The sequence below is a fragment of the Salmo salar genome, chromosome 23 (assembly GCF_965601325.2).
Source record: "Salmo salar chromosome 23, fSalSal1, whole genome shotgun sequence".
NCBI classification, from domain to species: Eukaryota; Metazoa; Chordata; class Actinopteri; order Salmoniformes; family Salmonidae; genus Salmo; species Salmo salar.
The window spans coordinates 18,147,645-18,166,111 of record NC_138313.1 but is presented as its reverse complement, the minus strand read 5'-3'; the positions used below and the strand labels follow the sequence as shown (position 1 = coordinate 18,166,111).

The following is an 18,467-nucleotide window of genomic DNA, read 5'->3' as shown; positions in this document are numbered from 1 at the left end:
ATTTCAGCTCAGCACTGTCCAGACAGAAGGACAACAGCAATCCTAATTCACAAAAGTTTCACAAAATGCGTGATATATTTCAGTACTTGGTTTCGTTGTAGGAACAGTAAGTGTCAATCGATTAGTTTTCCTCCAAGCCATAGTGCAGTAATTGACCAGAGTTGGTGTTGTGTTCCATCAGAAATGTTTTGTTATTGTTTGAACAGTGAGACAGAAGTAAAAATGTGAGCTTATCACTGTCAGAGTCCTACCCGCATGCAGTCACCACCGAGGTGTTCTGTTTCACTTAATTTGCCAATTTATCTGTGCAGTATTGGACAGCAGCCAGGAGGCAATGCATTGTGAAGCAGGCAAGTGCAGCTGTGCATTTCTCTCTGTTATTGGAAGGATAAGGGCCCAGACCCCCTGACTGTATCCCAAATGGCACTCATTCCCTACATAGTACACTACTTTTGACCAAAGCCCAAGTAGTGCACCATACAGGAAGTAGGGTGCTATTTGGGATGCAAGCTCTGACTGGTTTATGCCCATACAGAATGGGTTCACTGGGAGCATGGCAGGAAACTATTAATTTCTCTCACTTCTAGAGTGAAAACGTGGAGGAACTCAAAAAACATTTGAGGGTTTCACACGTAGATGTGGAGAAGATATAGAGTAGGCCTGACAGAATGCAGCTGGTGTGTGTGTGTGTGTGTGTGTGTGTGGGGGGGGGTGCGTATACAGTGCCTTCGGAAAGTATTCAGACCCCTTGACTTTTTCCACATTTTGTTACATTACAGCCTTATTCTAAAATTGATTAAATAGTTTTTCCCCTCAATAATCTACAAACAATACCCCATAATGAAAAAGCAAAAACAGGTTTTTAGAATATATATATTTTTTTTAAGTTTAAAAACCCCCGTAAATATGACATTTACATAAGTATTCAGACCCTACTCAGTACTTTGTTGAAGCAGCTTTGGCAGCGATTACAGCGTCGAGTCTTCTTGGGTATGATGCTACAAGCTTGGCACACCTGTATTTGGGGAGTTTCTCCCATTCTTTTCTGCAGATCCTCTCAAGCTCTGTCAGGTTGGATGGGGAGTGTCGCTGCACAGGTCTGAATACTTTCCGAAATTACTGTATGTGTGTGTGTACGTCCTGTTCCTCTTCCTGCTTTTTGTCCCGTTTCCTCTAAGCCCCTCCTTGTAACCATAGGAACCAGATGCACGTCTCTGCATGGATATCAGGATGGAGATATCATGGAGCACATCCTGGTAACTAGAGAGATTCATGCAACTAAACCTATTTACATTAATACCTTGAACCTATACCCAATGTCCAATTAGAAGAAGCATTTTCGAGGAACACTATTTACAAATAGGCTTGACTGTATGGAAGATCATGGGTTTATACGGATCTTATGGTCCATCAATACCCCTGTGTAGACAGTGGACCTTGGAGGTCTGTACATACAAGGTGTTACTACTGGGTGGAAGTTGGGTTGAGAAGGAGCTCTGTACTTGGACATATTTGTGTACTTGACTGACCCTGGCTGCTGTACAGTCAGTTCAAAACAAAAAAACGACATGTTCTACATCGGCCCCTGAGCCCAAACAGCCCAGTCAGAGAAGAGTGTCTCAGCCGGAGCAGGCCACAAGACCCCTGCTTGTGCTGCAGGCCAGGCCAATCCACTCTCTAAACATAAAAAAAACACACACACACACACACACACACACACACACACACACACACACACACACACACACACACACACACAGTCCGTTCTGCGGCCAAGACGCCACTTCCTCTTCCATCACGAGAGGCAGAGAAGAATCCCGGAAAAACAACTCTCTATAATCACTGCCTGCCCTGACTGACCAGCCACCTCTGTGCTGACACTGACAACAACAAGCATCCGAAATACACTCCCAAGCAAACAGAGGAAAAGCCTCATTACGTAGAGTGGAGGGTGATGAATGTGCATATCTCCTGAAAGGACTAAATGAAATGTATTTGAGTGTCGGTATCAGCAAACTTTCCCTCGTGTTCGTCTCAATACAGAGGCCAGCAAGCCATCTTTACTCTAGGAGACAGTACATTTACGTTACATTTACGTCATTTAGCAGACGCTCTTATCCAGAGCGACTTACAGTAGTGAATGCATACATTTCAATTCATTTCATCCCTTTTTATTTTTTTCCTCGTACTGCCCCCCCGTGGGAATCGAACCCACAACCCTGGCGTTGCAAACACCATGCTCTACCAACTGAGCCACAGGGAGGCCAGTAGATGCATGATTGCAATTTGATGTTGGTAACAGAAGCGGAGACAGACTAGGCAGAATTAGTCAACCAGTTGTCCAGTGAAATGTTTATGTGTCCGAGTATCTCCTCCATCTGCCACTGAAGGTCATGATCATGGGCAGCTTGTGTACATGTGATGCACAGCTTGTGTACGTGTCATGGGCAGCCTGTGAAACCAAACCCTGGTCCCTGCCTGGGCGTAATGCCGAATTCACGCGCTAGTCGGAACTAGGAAACTCGAAAATGCTTGACTTGCTAATTGGTTGTAGTTATACACGTGCAACGAATCACCAAGTCGGAAATTTCACCGTTCCCTAGTTCTGACTAGCATGTGAACGTGGCATAAAACACAGTGGATTATGACTGAAGGACAAGCGAGGACGGAAGGCGAGACAGAGACAGAATCTGCATCCCAAATGGCACCCTAACCCCCAGTAATAGTGCACTACTTTTGAGCAGGGTCCGTAGGGCTGCCATTTGGGACACAAACAGACTACTGAAGGTCCAGATGGACACATCTGCGCCCCCGTCTTAGGTAGGAAGGCCAGCCGTTATAATGTCAAGGAAAAGGATTGTTGTCTATGAGCCAAACGGCAGGCTGCCAGGTGTCCTTAGTTCGTTACAAAGCTTATCTCCACAGAAATACCCCCCCAACGGTCACAGGCAGAACCGGTGCAGGGCCAGCTTATCTCTATCTCTCTGCCTGAGACGTAGTGGCCTTCTGCAGCCAAGGACAGGGTCAGGAGGGGTGGATGGAGGGTGGGGATAGAGGAGTTGACCAGGGACAACAGGATTTATGCCTAGGCTCTTCCACAATCCACCACCCTAGAATTCTAGAGCAATTCAGCACGTTCTGTTCTATCCCGGTAAGTAACCCAGCAATTCTTTAACAGCAGAACGGAGTGTGCGAATCATCATCATCCATACATGAGTTGTTGAGCAAAGAATTGGGACACATCTTGGAACTGACCCAAAACAAACTGCTTAGGGGGGTTATTAATGCAATATTAGCCCACATAAAAAAAGACCACAGTTTACTATTGAATACTACAGTACCTACTATAGAACTGTAGAATACTATATACTGTAGAATACTATACACTGTATTATCCCTTGATAATTTGTAGTACTTAGTACAGAATTGTGTTGTATGTTGTAGAATACTATAGTAGATACTACAGTATTATCCACAAAAAAAACACTATAGTAAATACTACAGAAATGTCCGCAAAAACACATTTTTTTTTACTTCAGCATTACATTTGCGTATACCTTGCCCTTTCCCCTACCCCATATCCCAATTTTTGCCACCCGTAAGTGAGAAATGTACATGCCAAGTATAGACCACATATTGTGAATATACAACACAAGTAAAAAGTTCTGTCTTTTTTGGTTACTACATGATTTCATAGTTTTGATGTCTTTATTATTCACAAAAATAGTAAAAATAAAGAAAAACCCTGGAATGAGTAGGTGTGTCCAAACTTTTGACTGGTACTGTATATAGAACCAGCCCAGAACCATCCAACATCATCACACCTTCACAAGGAGCGAGCGGACCACAGGAGAGTGCCATCGCTGACCCCTGGGTCTAGGGCTTCCTTACGTGTCTGCTTGCTCTTCGGGTTATTTTTCCTCCCCTCTACAGATCCTGACCCAGCACCAGTCCCAGTTCCTGTTTTTCTCTCAGACCCACAGTCCTAGAACCAGCACCAACCCCTGGTTTTCCAGCCCTGGTACCAGCACAATTTCCAACCCTGCCCCAACACCAGCACCAACCCTGGACACAGCACCGACCAATCACAACTGCCTCCTTCATCCCTCCCCAAACACAACAACACTAACACAAGGTAAAACACTCCACCAGACCAACCACAACTGCCTCCTTCATCCCTCCCCAAACACAACAACACTAACACAAGGTAAAACACTCCACCAAACCAACCACAACTGCCTCCTTCATCCCTCCCCAAACACAACAACACAAGGTAAAACACTCCACCAAACCAACCACAACTGCCTCCTTCATCCCTCCCCAAACACAACAACACAAGGTAAAACACTCCACCAAACCAACCACAACTGCCTCCTTCATCCCTCCCCAAACACAACAACACTAACACAAGGTAAAACACTCCACCAGACCAACCACAACTGCCTCCTTCATCCCTCCCCAAACACAACAACACTAACACAAGGTAAAACACTCCACCAGACCAATCACAACTGCCTCCTTCATCTCTCCCCAAACACAACAACACTAACACAAGGTAAAACACTCCACCAAACCAATCACAACTGCCTCCTTCATCCCTCCCCAAACACAACAACACTAACACAAGGTAAAACACTCCACCAGACCAACCACAACTGCCTCCTTCATCTCTCCCCAAACACAACAACACTAACACAAGGTAAAACACTCCACCAGACCAATCACAACTGCCTCCTTCATCCCTCCCCAAACACAACAACACAAGGTAAAACACTCCACCAGACCAACCACAACTGCCTCCTCCATACCTCCCCAAACACAACAACACTAACACAAGGTAAAACACTCCACCAGACCAACCACAACTGCCTCCTTCATCCCTCCCCAAACACAACAACACAAGGTAAAACACTCCACCAGACCAACCACAACTGCCTCCTTCATCCCTCCCCAAACACAACAACACAAGGTAAAACACTCCACCAAACCAACCACAACTGCCTCCTTCATCCCTCCCCAAACACAACAACACTAACACAAGGTAAAACACTCCACCAAACCAACCACAACTGCCTCCTTCATCCCTCCCCAAACACAACAACACTAACACAAGGTAAAACACTCCACCAGACCAACCACAACTGCCTCCTTCATCCCTCCCCAAACACAACAACACAAGGTAAAACACTCCACCAGACCAACCACAACTGCCTCCTTCATCCCTCCCCAAACACAACAACACTAACACAAGGTAAAACACTCCACCAGACCAACCACAACTGCCTCCTTCATCCCTCCCCAAACACAACAACACAAGGTAAAACACTCCACCAAACCAACCACAACTGCCTCCTTCATCCCTCCCCAAACACAACAACACTAACACAAGGTAAAACACTCCACCAGACCAACCACAACTGCCTCCTTCATCCCTCCCCAAACACAACAACACTAACACAAGGTAAAACACTCCACCAGACCAACCACAACTGCCTCCTTCATCCCTCCCCAAACACAACAACACTAACACAAGGTAAAACACTCCACCAGACCAACCACAACTGCCTCCTTCATCCCTCCCCAAACACAACAACACTAACACAAGGTAAAACACTCCACCAGACCAACCACAACTGCCTCCTTCATCCCTCCCCAAACACAACAACACTAACACAAGGTAAAACACTCCACCAGACCAACCACAACTGCCTCCTTCATCCCTCCCCAAACACAACAACACTAACACAAGGTAAAACACTCCACCAAACCAACCATGACTGACTGACAAATTGACGGACTGATAAATCTTTCATGTTATTTGAAAGAATGCATTTGTTTTTTGGTAATTGTTTGTTTTACTTTTGATTTGATTAACTTAAGTTGGATTGGTTATTTATTGTTTGAATTGTTTATTATTTTGAAGTTCAACTAAATTTGATTTAATTTGAAAATGTAATGAATTTGAGTATTTTTTCAGTAGACCCCCCCCTCCCCCAACATTTCTATGTCAAAGATAATAAATCAAAAACACTTCAGTAAATACTACAGTATACTACAGTCTGCAAAAACACTACATTAATTACTATAGTATTCCTACCATAGTATACACTATAGCATTTTTTTTCATGTGGGTCTCAACGATGTGAAATGAAACTCATGAAATGAAATACATTCTTTGCAACGATGACAAGGACAAGCATTTCCCATGACATTTGAACATGTCCCTTTTCTCTCCCTCAGTGGAAGACATCACTTATATAAAGTACCATCTATTAGTCTGATGTACAGTCCAGCTAATGCAGTCGGAAGATGAACAAATGACACAAAGTCACAAAAACATTAACACTGGCCAAAATGACAAAGAAAATTACATTAGATATATTACGTCTGAGAATTTCACTAGCAAAACAAGCCCACTCTCAAATGTTGACATAAGGAATGTGTGTGCTTGGACTATGGGTTTTGTGGGCTCTGTACCTCCCAAGCAGAATTAGTTGACAGTAAATATGTCATTATTTGGGTGGTGACACCAAGCAGGAGAGGTCTCTAAAGAGAAAATAATTGCAGGACAGCTAAACTCTCATGGGGTATCCTCATTGCTCAGCGTCAAGAGCACCACCTCAACACTGCAGAGTGAGAAAGAGAGGCCTTGGAGTCCCAAACTGAACCCTTTTCCCTACACAGTGCACTACTTTTGACAAGAGCCCAGCTCTGTTCAAAAGCAGTGCACTACTGTATATAGGGAGTTCGGTGCAATTTGGGACACATCCTTGGTTTCCCCATTATGTCTCTGGTTGTGTATCAGTCTCCAGACCAGAAAGATCCCAGATGTAGAAACTGTAGTGAACGTCAAAGGGCCCTCTCTGGCCTTTGTCCCACTTTTCCCCAATCTCTACCTCAAATCAAAGAGGCCCAATAATTGGCCAGGAGATATCAAAGACCAACAAATACCTGAGAGGTTGGAATGCGCTGGTAAGCGGTGAGTGGAACAATCTTATCTGCCAGCCACTATAGACACAACCTCATGCAGATTGGGGGGTTGTAGGAATATCTCTGCCACACTTCATAATCTGTCCTGACACAAGTATATGTTGCTGCTCTTGTTCAAAAGCAGCAGGAGTTCTCTGTTCTTGGCAAAGTTGTTCTTCTACAGAACAATGGTACAATCTAAAAAATGCTGGGTGGTTTGGTTGACCCAACTGCTTGGTTGCAGGCATTGGGTCACTTACTTGAGTTGTTTTCTTTAAAAACTGCTCGATTATTGCTCCCAGGTGCTGGGTTATTGATGCTGGGTTATTGCACTCAGAAGACTAGAGACAGGGCTTAGTAGGGGCGTGGCTTTCAGATAGTTATTTTGGCCACCCGTGAAAGTACATGTCATTCTGTTTCATCTGTTCTGTTGTATAGTTAGCACATGTTAAGGTTGAACACTGACACTTTTTTTTGCCTTAATGAGGCTTACACAAGTGCATGAATTTCTTACGAGCCCATGCACATCCCAATGTTGGTTTATGTAAATCATGCATATGCCAAAATTGTATCTCAATGTTGGGCTATGTAATAATAATGTTATGAATTTTATATTAGAATATGTAACAAGGAAAAAAACATAGGAAACTTGAAACTTGCAGTGTACAAACTTAACATGATGAGAAGGGATTACATTTACTCTTACGGGTGGCCCAAAATAATTATCTGAAAGCCACGGATTTGGAGTAATGACAGGTATGGCATCATGCAGACTTCACTTTGCAGCATACATTCCTTTTCAGTGTAACAATTACTTCAATGTGTTCCATAACATTGTGTTTATACTACGGTATTCTATTGTTGAACATCGCTCTTGATCCTTATTGGGAAATGTGTTGATACGTTTCAATGGAAACTTTTAATTATTTGACCTCAAGCTTGTTCTTTACAGTCTGTTTTCACCATAAAGGCAGTACGACTTGATGAAGCTAATTAATCACAAAATCGAAATGCTATTCTATCACAAGGTTTCATTCCAAAAGGTTTAGCAACTTCAGTTACATAAACATTACTGTAGTAGTCATTCAATCACTAGTAGCGCCCATTTAAACAGTACTCAGTAGAAGCAGATGGCTTTAGTACAATATCGTAATGGCCATTCCCACTTGGGACAATAACGTAAAGAGTGTAATAACAGACCTTAACACATCTCAAATATGACTTCCTATCACATCTCCTATCTATACTACTTACTTCTAGTCCTATCTATACTACTTACTTACAGTACTTAGGCTCATCGCTCCTTTGGGAGAATAGGTCACAGTGCAAGTCCTATCTATGCAATACAGTATTAACACTAACGTGTTATGATAGAATCACAAGAGTGGTGTCTTTATTTACATGCTGACTCAACATAACACACCCAGCTCCTGTTCTTGTCTATGCATCTGGCCTTGGCAACATTTAGGTCTGCCTAACTCAGCAGTAAAATCCCCGGGGCAGGCTGCTTTTCACACTACCATGACTGAAGGAGTGGGGACACTTAAATATCCTGACACAGCACAAGCACATCCTTCAGTCCGCAGGCTACAGAGAGATAGACTTACAGTAGAGCAAATGTTCATGAAAACAGAGGGGAGCCTTGTCAATCAATAGCCTGATATAAGCCCTGAAAGAGGGAAGAGTAGATGGGTTCATGCTTATAGGCACAGAGGTACGCACACTACAAGGATCAGGAGAGCTAAGGAGTGTCTTGTTCAACTGTTAATAAACATGTATACTCATTTACATTTTAGTCATTTAGCAGACGCTCTCATCCAGAGCGACTTACAGTAGTGAATGCATACATTTCATAAATGTTTTTCTCCGTACTGGTCCCCCGTGGGAATCAAACCCACAACCCTGGCGTTGCAAACACCATGCTCTACCAACTGAGACACCGTGCTCTCCAAGTATTTACCGCCTAGCCCTTCTTGAAAATGCGTGGATATCATTTTGGATCCTCATTTTAAGAGCCATAAAAGAATGGTCCCGTGTGGCTCAGTTGGTAGAGCATGGTGTTTGCAACGCCAGGGTTGTGGGTTCGATTCCCACGGGGGACCAGTACGGAGAAAAACAATGTATGAAATGTATGCATTCACTACTGTAAGTCGCTCTGGATAAGAGCGTCTGCTAAATGACTAAAATGTAAATGTGATGACAGGCTTCTTTTCTGTCTCGCAACAGTGTGAGGAGGTGCAGAGGCTAAGTAAGGGGTTTGTTGAAACATAGCCATCGAGATAGCTGGGGGAGATAACATTTTCTCTGATTTAGTTTTATTGACGTTGCCGAGCCCTTCAACAACAACGCCTGTGTCCCAAATGGCACCATATTCCCGATATAGTGCACAAAAAAAGTAGTGCACTTTGTCGGGGAATAGGGTGTCATTTGGGACGCAGCCCTCCAACAACAATCTGATCTCCCAGAGATGTTTACAATCTTCTGCTGCGTTGCTTTGGCCAACAAGCCTTTCTTCGGCTTCCTGTCGGCACCAGGGGGGAAGGAACGGACGCCATTTGCTGGGCCCCTGATTACAATGGGGGCAGAATAGGGCAGTGGATAGATGTACCAGATAGAGTGTTCTCTACTGTATCTGACAGCACCATGGAAGGAGCAGCTCACAGGGATAAGAGGCCTGGCTGTAGTGTGGTGAGAGACAGAAGAGCCATCCATCTTTACGCTGATAACCAATGCCTGGGAAGTGTTCAATAGGCACAAAAAAAGAAGAACACAATGTGAAACAGGGAGGTACTACCTGTCCAATAAAAAACACTTGTTTACGGTGTTGAAACATTTGCCTTATTGAACATGACCCACCCAGCTCTCTGATGTATCAATAACCAGAAAGGTAATGTAGGGCTCTCTCTAGTGTCTGACATCACTCTGGGTCAAGTATTCAAACTCCTATTGCCAGTGACATACAAACACAGTATAAAATCTATGTAGCTGATAACAACTACAGTTGAAGTTGGAAGTTTACATACACCTAGGTTGGAGTCATTAAAACTCGTTTTCAACCACTCCACAAATGTATTGTTAACGAACTATAGTTTTGGCAAGTCGTTTAGGACATCTACTTTGTGCATGACAAGTCATTTTTCCAACATTTGTATTTCACTTATAATTCACTGTATCACAATTCCAGTGGGTCAGAAGTTTACATACACTAAGTTGACTGTGCCTTTAAACAGCTTGGAAATTTCCAGAAAGTGATGTCATGGCTTTAGAAGCTTCTGATAGGCTAATTGACATCATTTGAGTCAATTGGAGGTGTACCTGTGGATGTATTTCAAGGCCTACCTTCATACTCAGTGCCTCTGCTTGACATCATGGGAAAATCAAAAGAAAATCAGCCAAGACCTCCACAAGTCTGGTTCATCCTTGGGAGCAATTTCCAAACGCCTGAAGGTACCATGTTCATCTGTACAAACAATAGTAAGTATAAACACCATGGGACCACGCAGCTGTCATACCGCTCAGGAAGGAGAAGCGTTCTGTCTCCTAGAGATGAACGTACTTTGGTGCGAAAAGTGCAAATCAATCCCACAACAACAGCAAAAGATCTTGTGAAGATGCTGGAGGAAATAGGTACAAAAGTATCTATATCTACAGTAAAACGAGTCCTATATCGACATAACCTGAAAGGCCGCTCAGCAAGGAAGAAGCCACTGCTTCAAAACTGGCATAAAAAAGCCAGACTACGATCCGCAACTGCATATGGGGACAAAGATCATACATTTTGGAGAAATGTCCTCTGGTCTGATGAAACAAAAATATAACTGTTTGGCTATAATGACCATCGTTATGTTTGGAGGAAAAAGGGGGAGGTTTGCAAGCCGAAGAACACCATCCCAACCGTGAAGCATGTTGTGGGGGTGTTTGGCTGCAGGAGGGACTTCACAATTCTGACATTTCACATTTTTTAAATAAAGTGGTGATCCTAACTGACCTAAAACAGGGAATTTTTACTAGGATTAAATGTCAGGAATTGTGAAAAACTGAGTTTAAATGTATTTGGCTAAGGTGTATGTAAACTTCTGACTTCAACTGTAACTACTGTGTATTGTAAAATCTCCCCTACATTGAGCAACACAGATTCTTCTGCACACTCCACCCTTGTGCAAGCGAGTTTAAACAAAGACTCTACAAACCCCCACCACCACCTCCATCCAAATCAAATCAAATGTAAAATGTTATTGGTCACATACACATATTTAGCAGATGTTATCGCGGGTGTAGCGAAATGCTTGTTTTCCTAGCTCCAACAGTGCAGTAGTATCTAACAATTCACAACAATACAAACAAATCTAAAAGTAAAAGAATGAAATTAAGAAATATATAAATATTAGGACAAGCAATGTCAGAGTAGCATTGACTAAAATATAGTACAATAGAATACAGTATATACATATGAGAAGTAAAGTAGTATGTAAACATCCTTAGTTAAAGCTGCTGTTATTCTTGGAACGAGTACAATTTGAGAAGCGGAGGGGGTCCACTATCTTTTCTTTTCTATTTCTTCCTTCTCGTGTTAATAACATTTTGTGATCTTCTGACTGAATGTGAGCTGAGCAGCTGCTGAGCAATGATAAAGTAAACAAGAAATGATGCACCTCTCCCCAGAAAGCTCTTGAGTTAGCCTAACTTAACAGACTTCCAGTCATTATAGCATCAATTAACTTGGTACAAAGTTTTTTAAACCTGAATGCCAACCCACACTTATCTACTTTCTTAGGATGGCATACTGCCCATGGAACGATACGGATCGAGAAAAACAAGAGGAGGTGACGTTTATTTTTTAAATGTGCTCATCTGCTGAGGCCACTAAACTCAAAATGACACCAGTGTTTTTGTTGACATCCGTGTTAATGTTATGGTAGAAACAGCATGCTGGGATGCACGTTGGATGTTTAGCTGTCTGACAGAGGTGTGCACTTTGGGTTACAGTTATAACAGTATACACAGATGAGGATATCGTGAGACCACAGTATATGTATATGACTCCCTGGACCAGGTGTGGCTGTTCTGGGTTAGCTCAGCCAGGTGGGTGACTGACCTCTTCAGGTGTGTCCTCTGGTCCGTCATATTATATACAGCATATTGTTATACATTGTATTGTATATAGGTGGTTACATTAAATACAGGTGTCTGACCTCTGTAGTCTTGCGGTCTGGCCCCTGAGGACCGTGGCCCCTCAGGTTGATGATGTGGACCTCTTGAGGTAGTCCTGTTGTGCCGCGGGAGGCACAGCCTGACAGGGCTGTGAAACTCTTTAGCAGGGCCTGCACCGGGTGGCCTACGCCGACTGGCAGCAGCTCACACGGGCTGCGTGACAACAGGCCTGTGGGGCAGAAAAGAAAAAGAAGATGAGTGCTAATTCATTCAATTGTTTATTTGAGAATCCAAGATCACCAGCGTGTAGCTAGAGAATCTGCATTAAAAATGTTGAAGTTCTAAAGGAAAAAAAGCCAATAACAGACACAAGAGGCAAGTTTTCCACACTGCAGCTTCGGTCCAACGAACTGGAGAACACTTTGTTCGGAGGTTGTGGAAATAATTTATAGACTGTTCATAATTAGAGAGTGTATGAATCAGCTACTCTTTTATGAATGATGAAGGCAAATAAAGGAATGTCCACATGCAACCATAATGAGTGGCATAATCATTATCTACATTGGGCGTAGCAAAATAAAAGACTGCCCGCGCACATTGTCCGGGCACAAAGCTCACTACTTCTCAAAGTAGGCCATTCTCTCCAGTCCACAGCCCACTACACAGCAGACTGGCTTCTCAACAAAGAGCAGCACCAATCTTTCTGACCCTCAACAGGCCGCTAACACAGACTGGCCTCGCCTCTGAACAAAGCAGTGTCTAGCTAAGTCTCTACAGGCTGTTACGGTGCCAGATCTATAATCAAGATGACCCAAAAGAGCCCCCCAATTATAATCCCCTTTATGTCACTTTCATTTCTTTCTCTTTTCCCTTAAAATGGTCTAAATCGGGCCTTCTCTTAATGCTCTAATCACTACAGGAGGTGGACAAGACTTCACAGTGTAGTGCTCCTGGCTCTGGACAACCCATAATTAGCCGTTATGACTGGGGGGTCAATTATAGAAGTTGCTGTGGAGAGCTGGCACTGGAGGTGTTCCTGTGAGAGTCTGAAGCGAGAAGCCTGTCAGATTGGTCTACAGTGTGTGTGTGTGCGCGTGCGTATGTGCCCTGCAGCACTGAAAAGACTGGTGACCTTGGAATTGGAGGATAACAAGAATGGATGGACTATAACAGGGATCATGTAATTGACCATAACGAGCACAACTTGTTAACAACACTTCCTCGAAAGTAAAAAAAAAAAAATGTTATGTTGGAGGCGGTGGGATAAATTTCTCTCTCTACGGATCAGAATCTCGCTTTTTGTATTCTTGTTTTCATTTCACTCCACAATGATTTGCCTAATAGGAGGCTCAGGTAACATTGTGAGGTATTATTTCTAAAAACTGAAGGTAGCTAAAGTCAATTCTAATAAATGATAATAAATAGGCTACATCTAAATCTCGGACTGCCATAGATAGGAACTTAGTCTGAGGGCAGTGGTCCAAAAATAGGGCCTTCTGCCCCTTTCCTCTCACCGTGTCCATCCATCCATCAATGGCTGTCATGTGGAGAGGAACAGTAGGACTAACGAGCCCTGTCAGGCATGCAGAGCCAAGTCCCAGCGTGGTGAAACCCCAACCCCACCTTGCAAGCAAAACATTTTAGCGGCCTCCCTCATAACAGCAAAGAGAAGATAGATTTTCTGAGAAGTTAATTTCCTGCAGTTCTACCCATTTTGCCATGGGGCAGAGAGAAAAATTAGCAGTTTTACAGCGAATTTCCTGCAATATTTATTTTTTATTTAACTAGGCAAGTCAGTTAAGAACAAATTCTTATTTACAATGACGGCCTACCCCGGCCAAACCCTAACACGGAAGACGCTAGGCCAAATGTGGACTCCCAATCACGGCCGGTTGTGATACCACCTGGAATCAAACCAGGGTCTGTAGTGACGCCTCCAGCACTGAGATGCAGTGCCTTAGACCGCTGCGCCACTCGGGAGCCCACATTTTTGCCTCCACCCTGTTTGCAGCTTTTAATATGATAATTGATGATCAATGGGCCCCACCCCGATTGGTAATTCGACCATGATTACTACAAATTTAGATAGCTGGCCTCTAGACTCATTTACCAATCTAAATACAAATTGCTGACATGAGCTAATTAAGTGACTGCTGATGCACAACCACATTTCTAAATTGCACCTTGTGTATTCTATTATTCTAACTCTCAACAGATGCCCATCCCTGTCCTATATAGTGCACTACTTTTGACTGATTTTACCTCCTTAAAAACACACACACACATGCACAAAACCTTCGGGCTGTCTGTGTGTGTGTAAGGCGTTGGACAGACCTTTTCCATTAGAGAAACTGTGTCTCAGGGGACTGGTTGTGGCCAGGCTTTCCTCCTGTAGGTCAGTCCCTACACTTTACTCTGCCTGCCAGCCCTACAGACTCGCCTTGCGCCAGCCAGCGCAGGGCCTGCTCACGTTTCAAACACTGCACGATAAACACGCTATGGTTGCCGATGGCAATCAGTGGGGAACATTTGTAAATAATTAAAGAGAAGTTAAAGACAGGGGAGATAACTTTAAAACTCCTCTGTCTCTTACTGTACCTCAACAGTGGGTTGCTAAAGGAAGGTTTCTCTCTGAGTGCAGCTATTGTTTGCAGTACTGTACACACACCACACACACACACACACTGCACATGTGATCCGCACAAAGCCTGAGACATGCGTACCTTCCTCTCTGTCTGTCCCCCACCCCCCACCTCTCCTTACCCCCTTCTCCTCCCCTAGGAGTACACACCGGTCCCTCTCGAACCAAAGTCATCAACCTTCACCCTTTCAGTCTTCATCTCACAGCACTTAAACTCACTTTTTCCCCCCACACCACACCACACCACACAATGGAATAACAACCACCCCATCAGCCAGACAGAAAAAAAATTGTCCTTTTTGGAAGACGGCCAAGAGATTACGGTCCTTGTTGGGCAGTGATGTTGTTTCTTTATTTAACTTCATGGAAAAAAAGGGCTATACTGAGACAATACAGTGTACTGGAAGAAAAGAATCCAGAAGATTTGGACAATAATTGAAGGAAACCAAGCATTTGTTTTATAACCCTAAACACAAATGCAGCTGTGGGTGATAAACAAAGACAGTGTTTCCATCCCATAGAATAATGTTTTGGAGATCCAGGGTATCTTGTTAAAAATCAGATCAGGACTCAATGGTTTTGGCCAAGATGCAATTGAGCAACAATACGAGCATCGTTTCCCCCAAAACTAAGTGTACAACGAAGAGAAAGAGATACACAAACTCAGAAAGCAACTCTGATTATTTGTGTATTACATATTCATCTATGTCCAGCCATATTTACAACATTAAACAATTATGTATTTTGGACATTTACAAGCGGGAACTTAGTTTACTATATATATTTACACACAGGAACTTTAATAGACATGTACTTATACAAAAATCCTCTATTATAGCCATAATATCCTGGTATTATTTATATTTTTCTGTGTAGCTGAAACCAACTGGAGTCTAATCCTGCACATCTGGTATGGTCATCACAATTTGGAGCCTCCACGGAGGGGCGTGGGGGGGGGGACTTGTGGCCTTGCCACAGCTTTGTCTCTTCTGTCACCTTGTCTGATCCCTCTCCCCCTGTCTATACCTCCTTCTCTCTCCCTTTATCACTGTCTGTACCTCTCTCTCTATCACTGTCTGTACCTCTATCTCTCCCTCTATCGCTCCTGTCCAACAGCTGCTAGCCCCTCTGGCTGGCCAGGCCGAACAAACGCCCACAGAGAAGAATGAGAGAAGTGGTTGTTCGCTCCACATGAAAAACAACCCCGAACCAGAGTGCCCACAAGACAATTCACTAAACAGACTACACACGGCAGAGCAGACTCCTCCAAGACCTAAGCCTAGCAGATCCAGTGATATCTGACAGTAAGAAGTGATACTCAATCTGTGATATCAAACGTAACAGCAAAATATTTATCTCAGATTTTGGTTAGGAGAATAAGTTATTAATGCTGGGTGCTGGATTATTGGTGCTGGTTTGTTGAGATATGATCCAGCAGATCAGAAGACTGGAGGCGTAGTTTGGTATGGGCGTGGCATACGGACAGTTATTTTTAAGTCACCCATGAGATAAAATGTCATTACTGTTCATCCGTTCTGCTGCCTAGTTATCACATGTTAAGGTTGAACATTGGCATTTTTGTAGCTTCAATGACGCACGCTTACAAAAAGTGTTTGAGTTCCCAAAAAGCCTACGTAAATCCCATTGCTGGGATACGAGATGGTATTATTATAATATATGAACACATAATCTAAATATTATACAACAATGTGTACAATAAAAAAATTGCAGTATGTAAACTTAACATGATGAACAGGAATGACATTTACTCTCACGGTGCCAATAAGATCTAGCTGAAAGACACGCCCCTAACAAGCCACGCCTCCTGAAAATAACCTAAGGACTACATTAAAAAAGACCCAGCTCCTATGTCAACCCAGCATGAGAGTAAAAAATACCCAACTGATGGTTAAATTAACCCATGTTTGGGTAATCCCAACAACCCAATTTGTTTGGTTATTCACGCAACCCAACTAGCTGGGTCAAAATAACCCAACATGTGTTCTGTCCACTATTTAACCAGCGCTGAGTTACCAAATAACCCAAATTGGGTTGTTTTTAGCCAATCATTTTTTATAGTGTGGTTTCCACAGGACTGTCTCTTCCTGTCTCAGCCTGGGTTCTGACAGAGATGAGACAGAGAGAGGACCCTGAAGGAGTGCAGCATGTGGGATAGAGAGCACATCTGTTTGAGTGAAGACAGCATGGTCTGGTCCTGCCTGGCATGGCCTGGACCCACAGACTCGACATCCTACTATCCTCACCACCCAGACCTAGCCACAACCAGGAGCACCGAGTAGAAAACACAAAAAACTGTCCAAATAAAAGAAAACCATTCTGTGTACCTCAACAGTTTCAGAGCTGATATAACTGACTGATCTAGAACAGTAAACTCCTGTTTCCTTTCAAGGGTTCAGGGTAGCATACCTTCACTAGGAAATAATTATCTGATATCATAAATGAGTAACTAGAGTAAGTAACAGAAAGATGAGGTTCCAGTTACAGAGAGGATGTCGTTAATGGTAGACATACAAGATAAATGGATGCATAAAAGGTGACATGTTTCTGCTGCTACCTCAACTTCCTGACTGAAAAGTCTACGCCTATCTCTTTCACACCCACACGCACCTGTTTATAGAGGGCAAAGGCAAACAGACAACAACTGTTACAGCTATTGGCCTACATATTTACATAGATATTCTACCTCAAGTTAACACATTTAGATGTGAATTTGTTTTACATATGGTATAATCACCATATCTTGTGGAAGGTTCCAGTATGAAGGGTGACTGAAATAACCCATTCCTGAAACCATTTGCGAAATGTAATATGTCACTTGGGTTGTTGTTTGGCGTCATGGGGCAACAGTACTGAAAAGGCATTTGTTATATAACTTACATTACCGTATGAGCCACAGTTTCAATTAAGTCCTGTGAGTGGAGGGAGACGTATAAGCCACCCACACACATGCTTCACGGCCAAAGTCAAAAATATGCCAGAGAAAATGAAAAAGAGCTGATGTGCCTTTGATTCTCTCTCTTTCCCGCTCCAGTAAGTAAGTAAGTGCAGAGTCTCTCTAGCTCTGAATATTCTGACTAGGTTATATAGTATGCGTCCCAAATGGCACCAGGGAATAGGGTGTCATTTGGGATAAAGAATGAATGAATATGCTGACTACGATTTATCGTACTACTGGGAAAAGCATCCAGAGGAGATGACGACTGTTTAGGGTGACTGAATTTAGGCAGGTTAGAAACCAAAAGGCATTCACATCTTCACACATCAAACCAGGAGTTTAGTAAAAGACACGAGCGAGAAAGTGAGAGCGAGAAAGTGAGAGCGAGAAAGTGAGAGTGAGAGTGAGAGTGAGAGAGAGAGAGAGAGAGAGAGAGAGAGAGAGAGAGAGAGAGAGAGAGAGGTCACATATGTGGGAGGCTCTGACACTGACAGATAAAAATGTACTCTGACTCAGATGAGCATAACTCCTTGCAACTCCACTTAACCTTAACCTAGAACTGAGGTTGAGGGGGTTGAGAAGCACAGGCAGCCAGTAACAGGAGTGGTCTAGTTCTCAATCTCTATCAGTCTCTACTCTACCCCTTACAATACATATTACATCTACTCAAGTTCGCTTGTCTGGTTATGCCTATTTTGTGAATTACAGTTAAGCATACACAGATTAAAATCAGGTGGTCCCAGTATATCA

The 18,467-nt window shown here is 43.2% G+C and overlaps 1 protein-coding gene and 1 non-coding gene across 2 annotated transcripts in view; both read right to left on the bottom strand.

Annotated features, from left to right (window-relative positions):
- tgfbr3 (transforming growth factor, beta receptor III) overlaps window positions 1-18,467 on the bottom strand; it is a 153,623-nt gene that overhangs the window by 91,309 nt on the left and 43,847 nt on the right. The window contains exon 3 of the mRNA XM_014169092.3: window positions 12,162-12,349. Coding sequence (XP_014024567.2) covers window positions 12,162-12,349 — 188 coding nt within the window. The remainder of the gene's footprint in view (window positions 1-12,161; window positions 12,350-18,467) is intronic.
- Window positions 2,190-2,265, bottom strand: trnaa-ugc (transfer RNA alanine (anticodon UGC)). The gene has a single exon. It is a non-coding gene; the product is annotated as a tRNA-Ala (tRNA).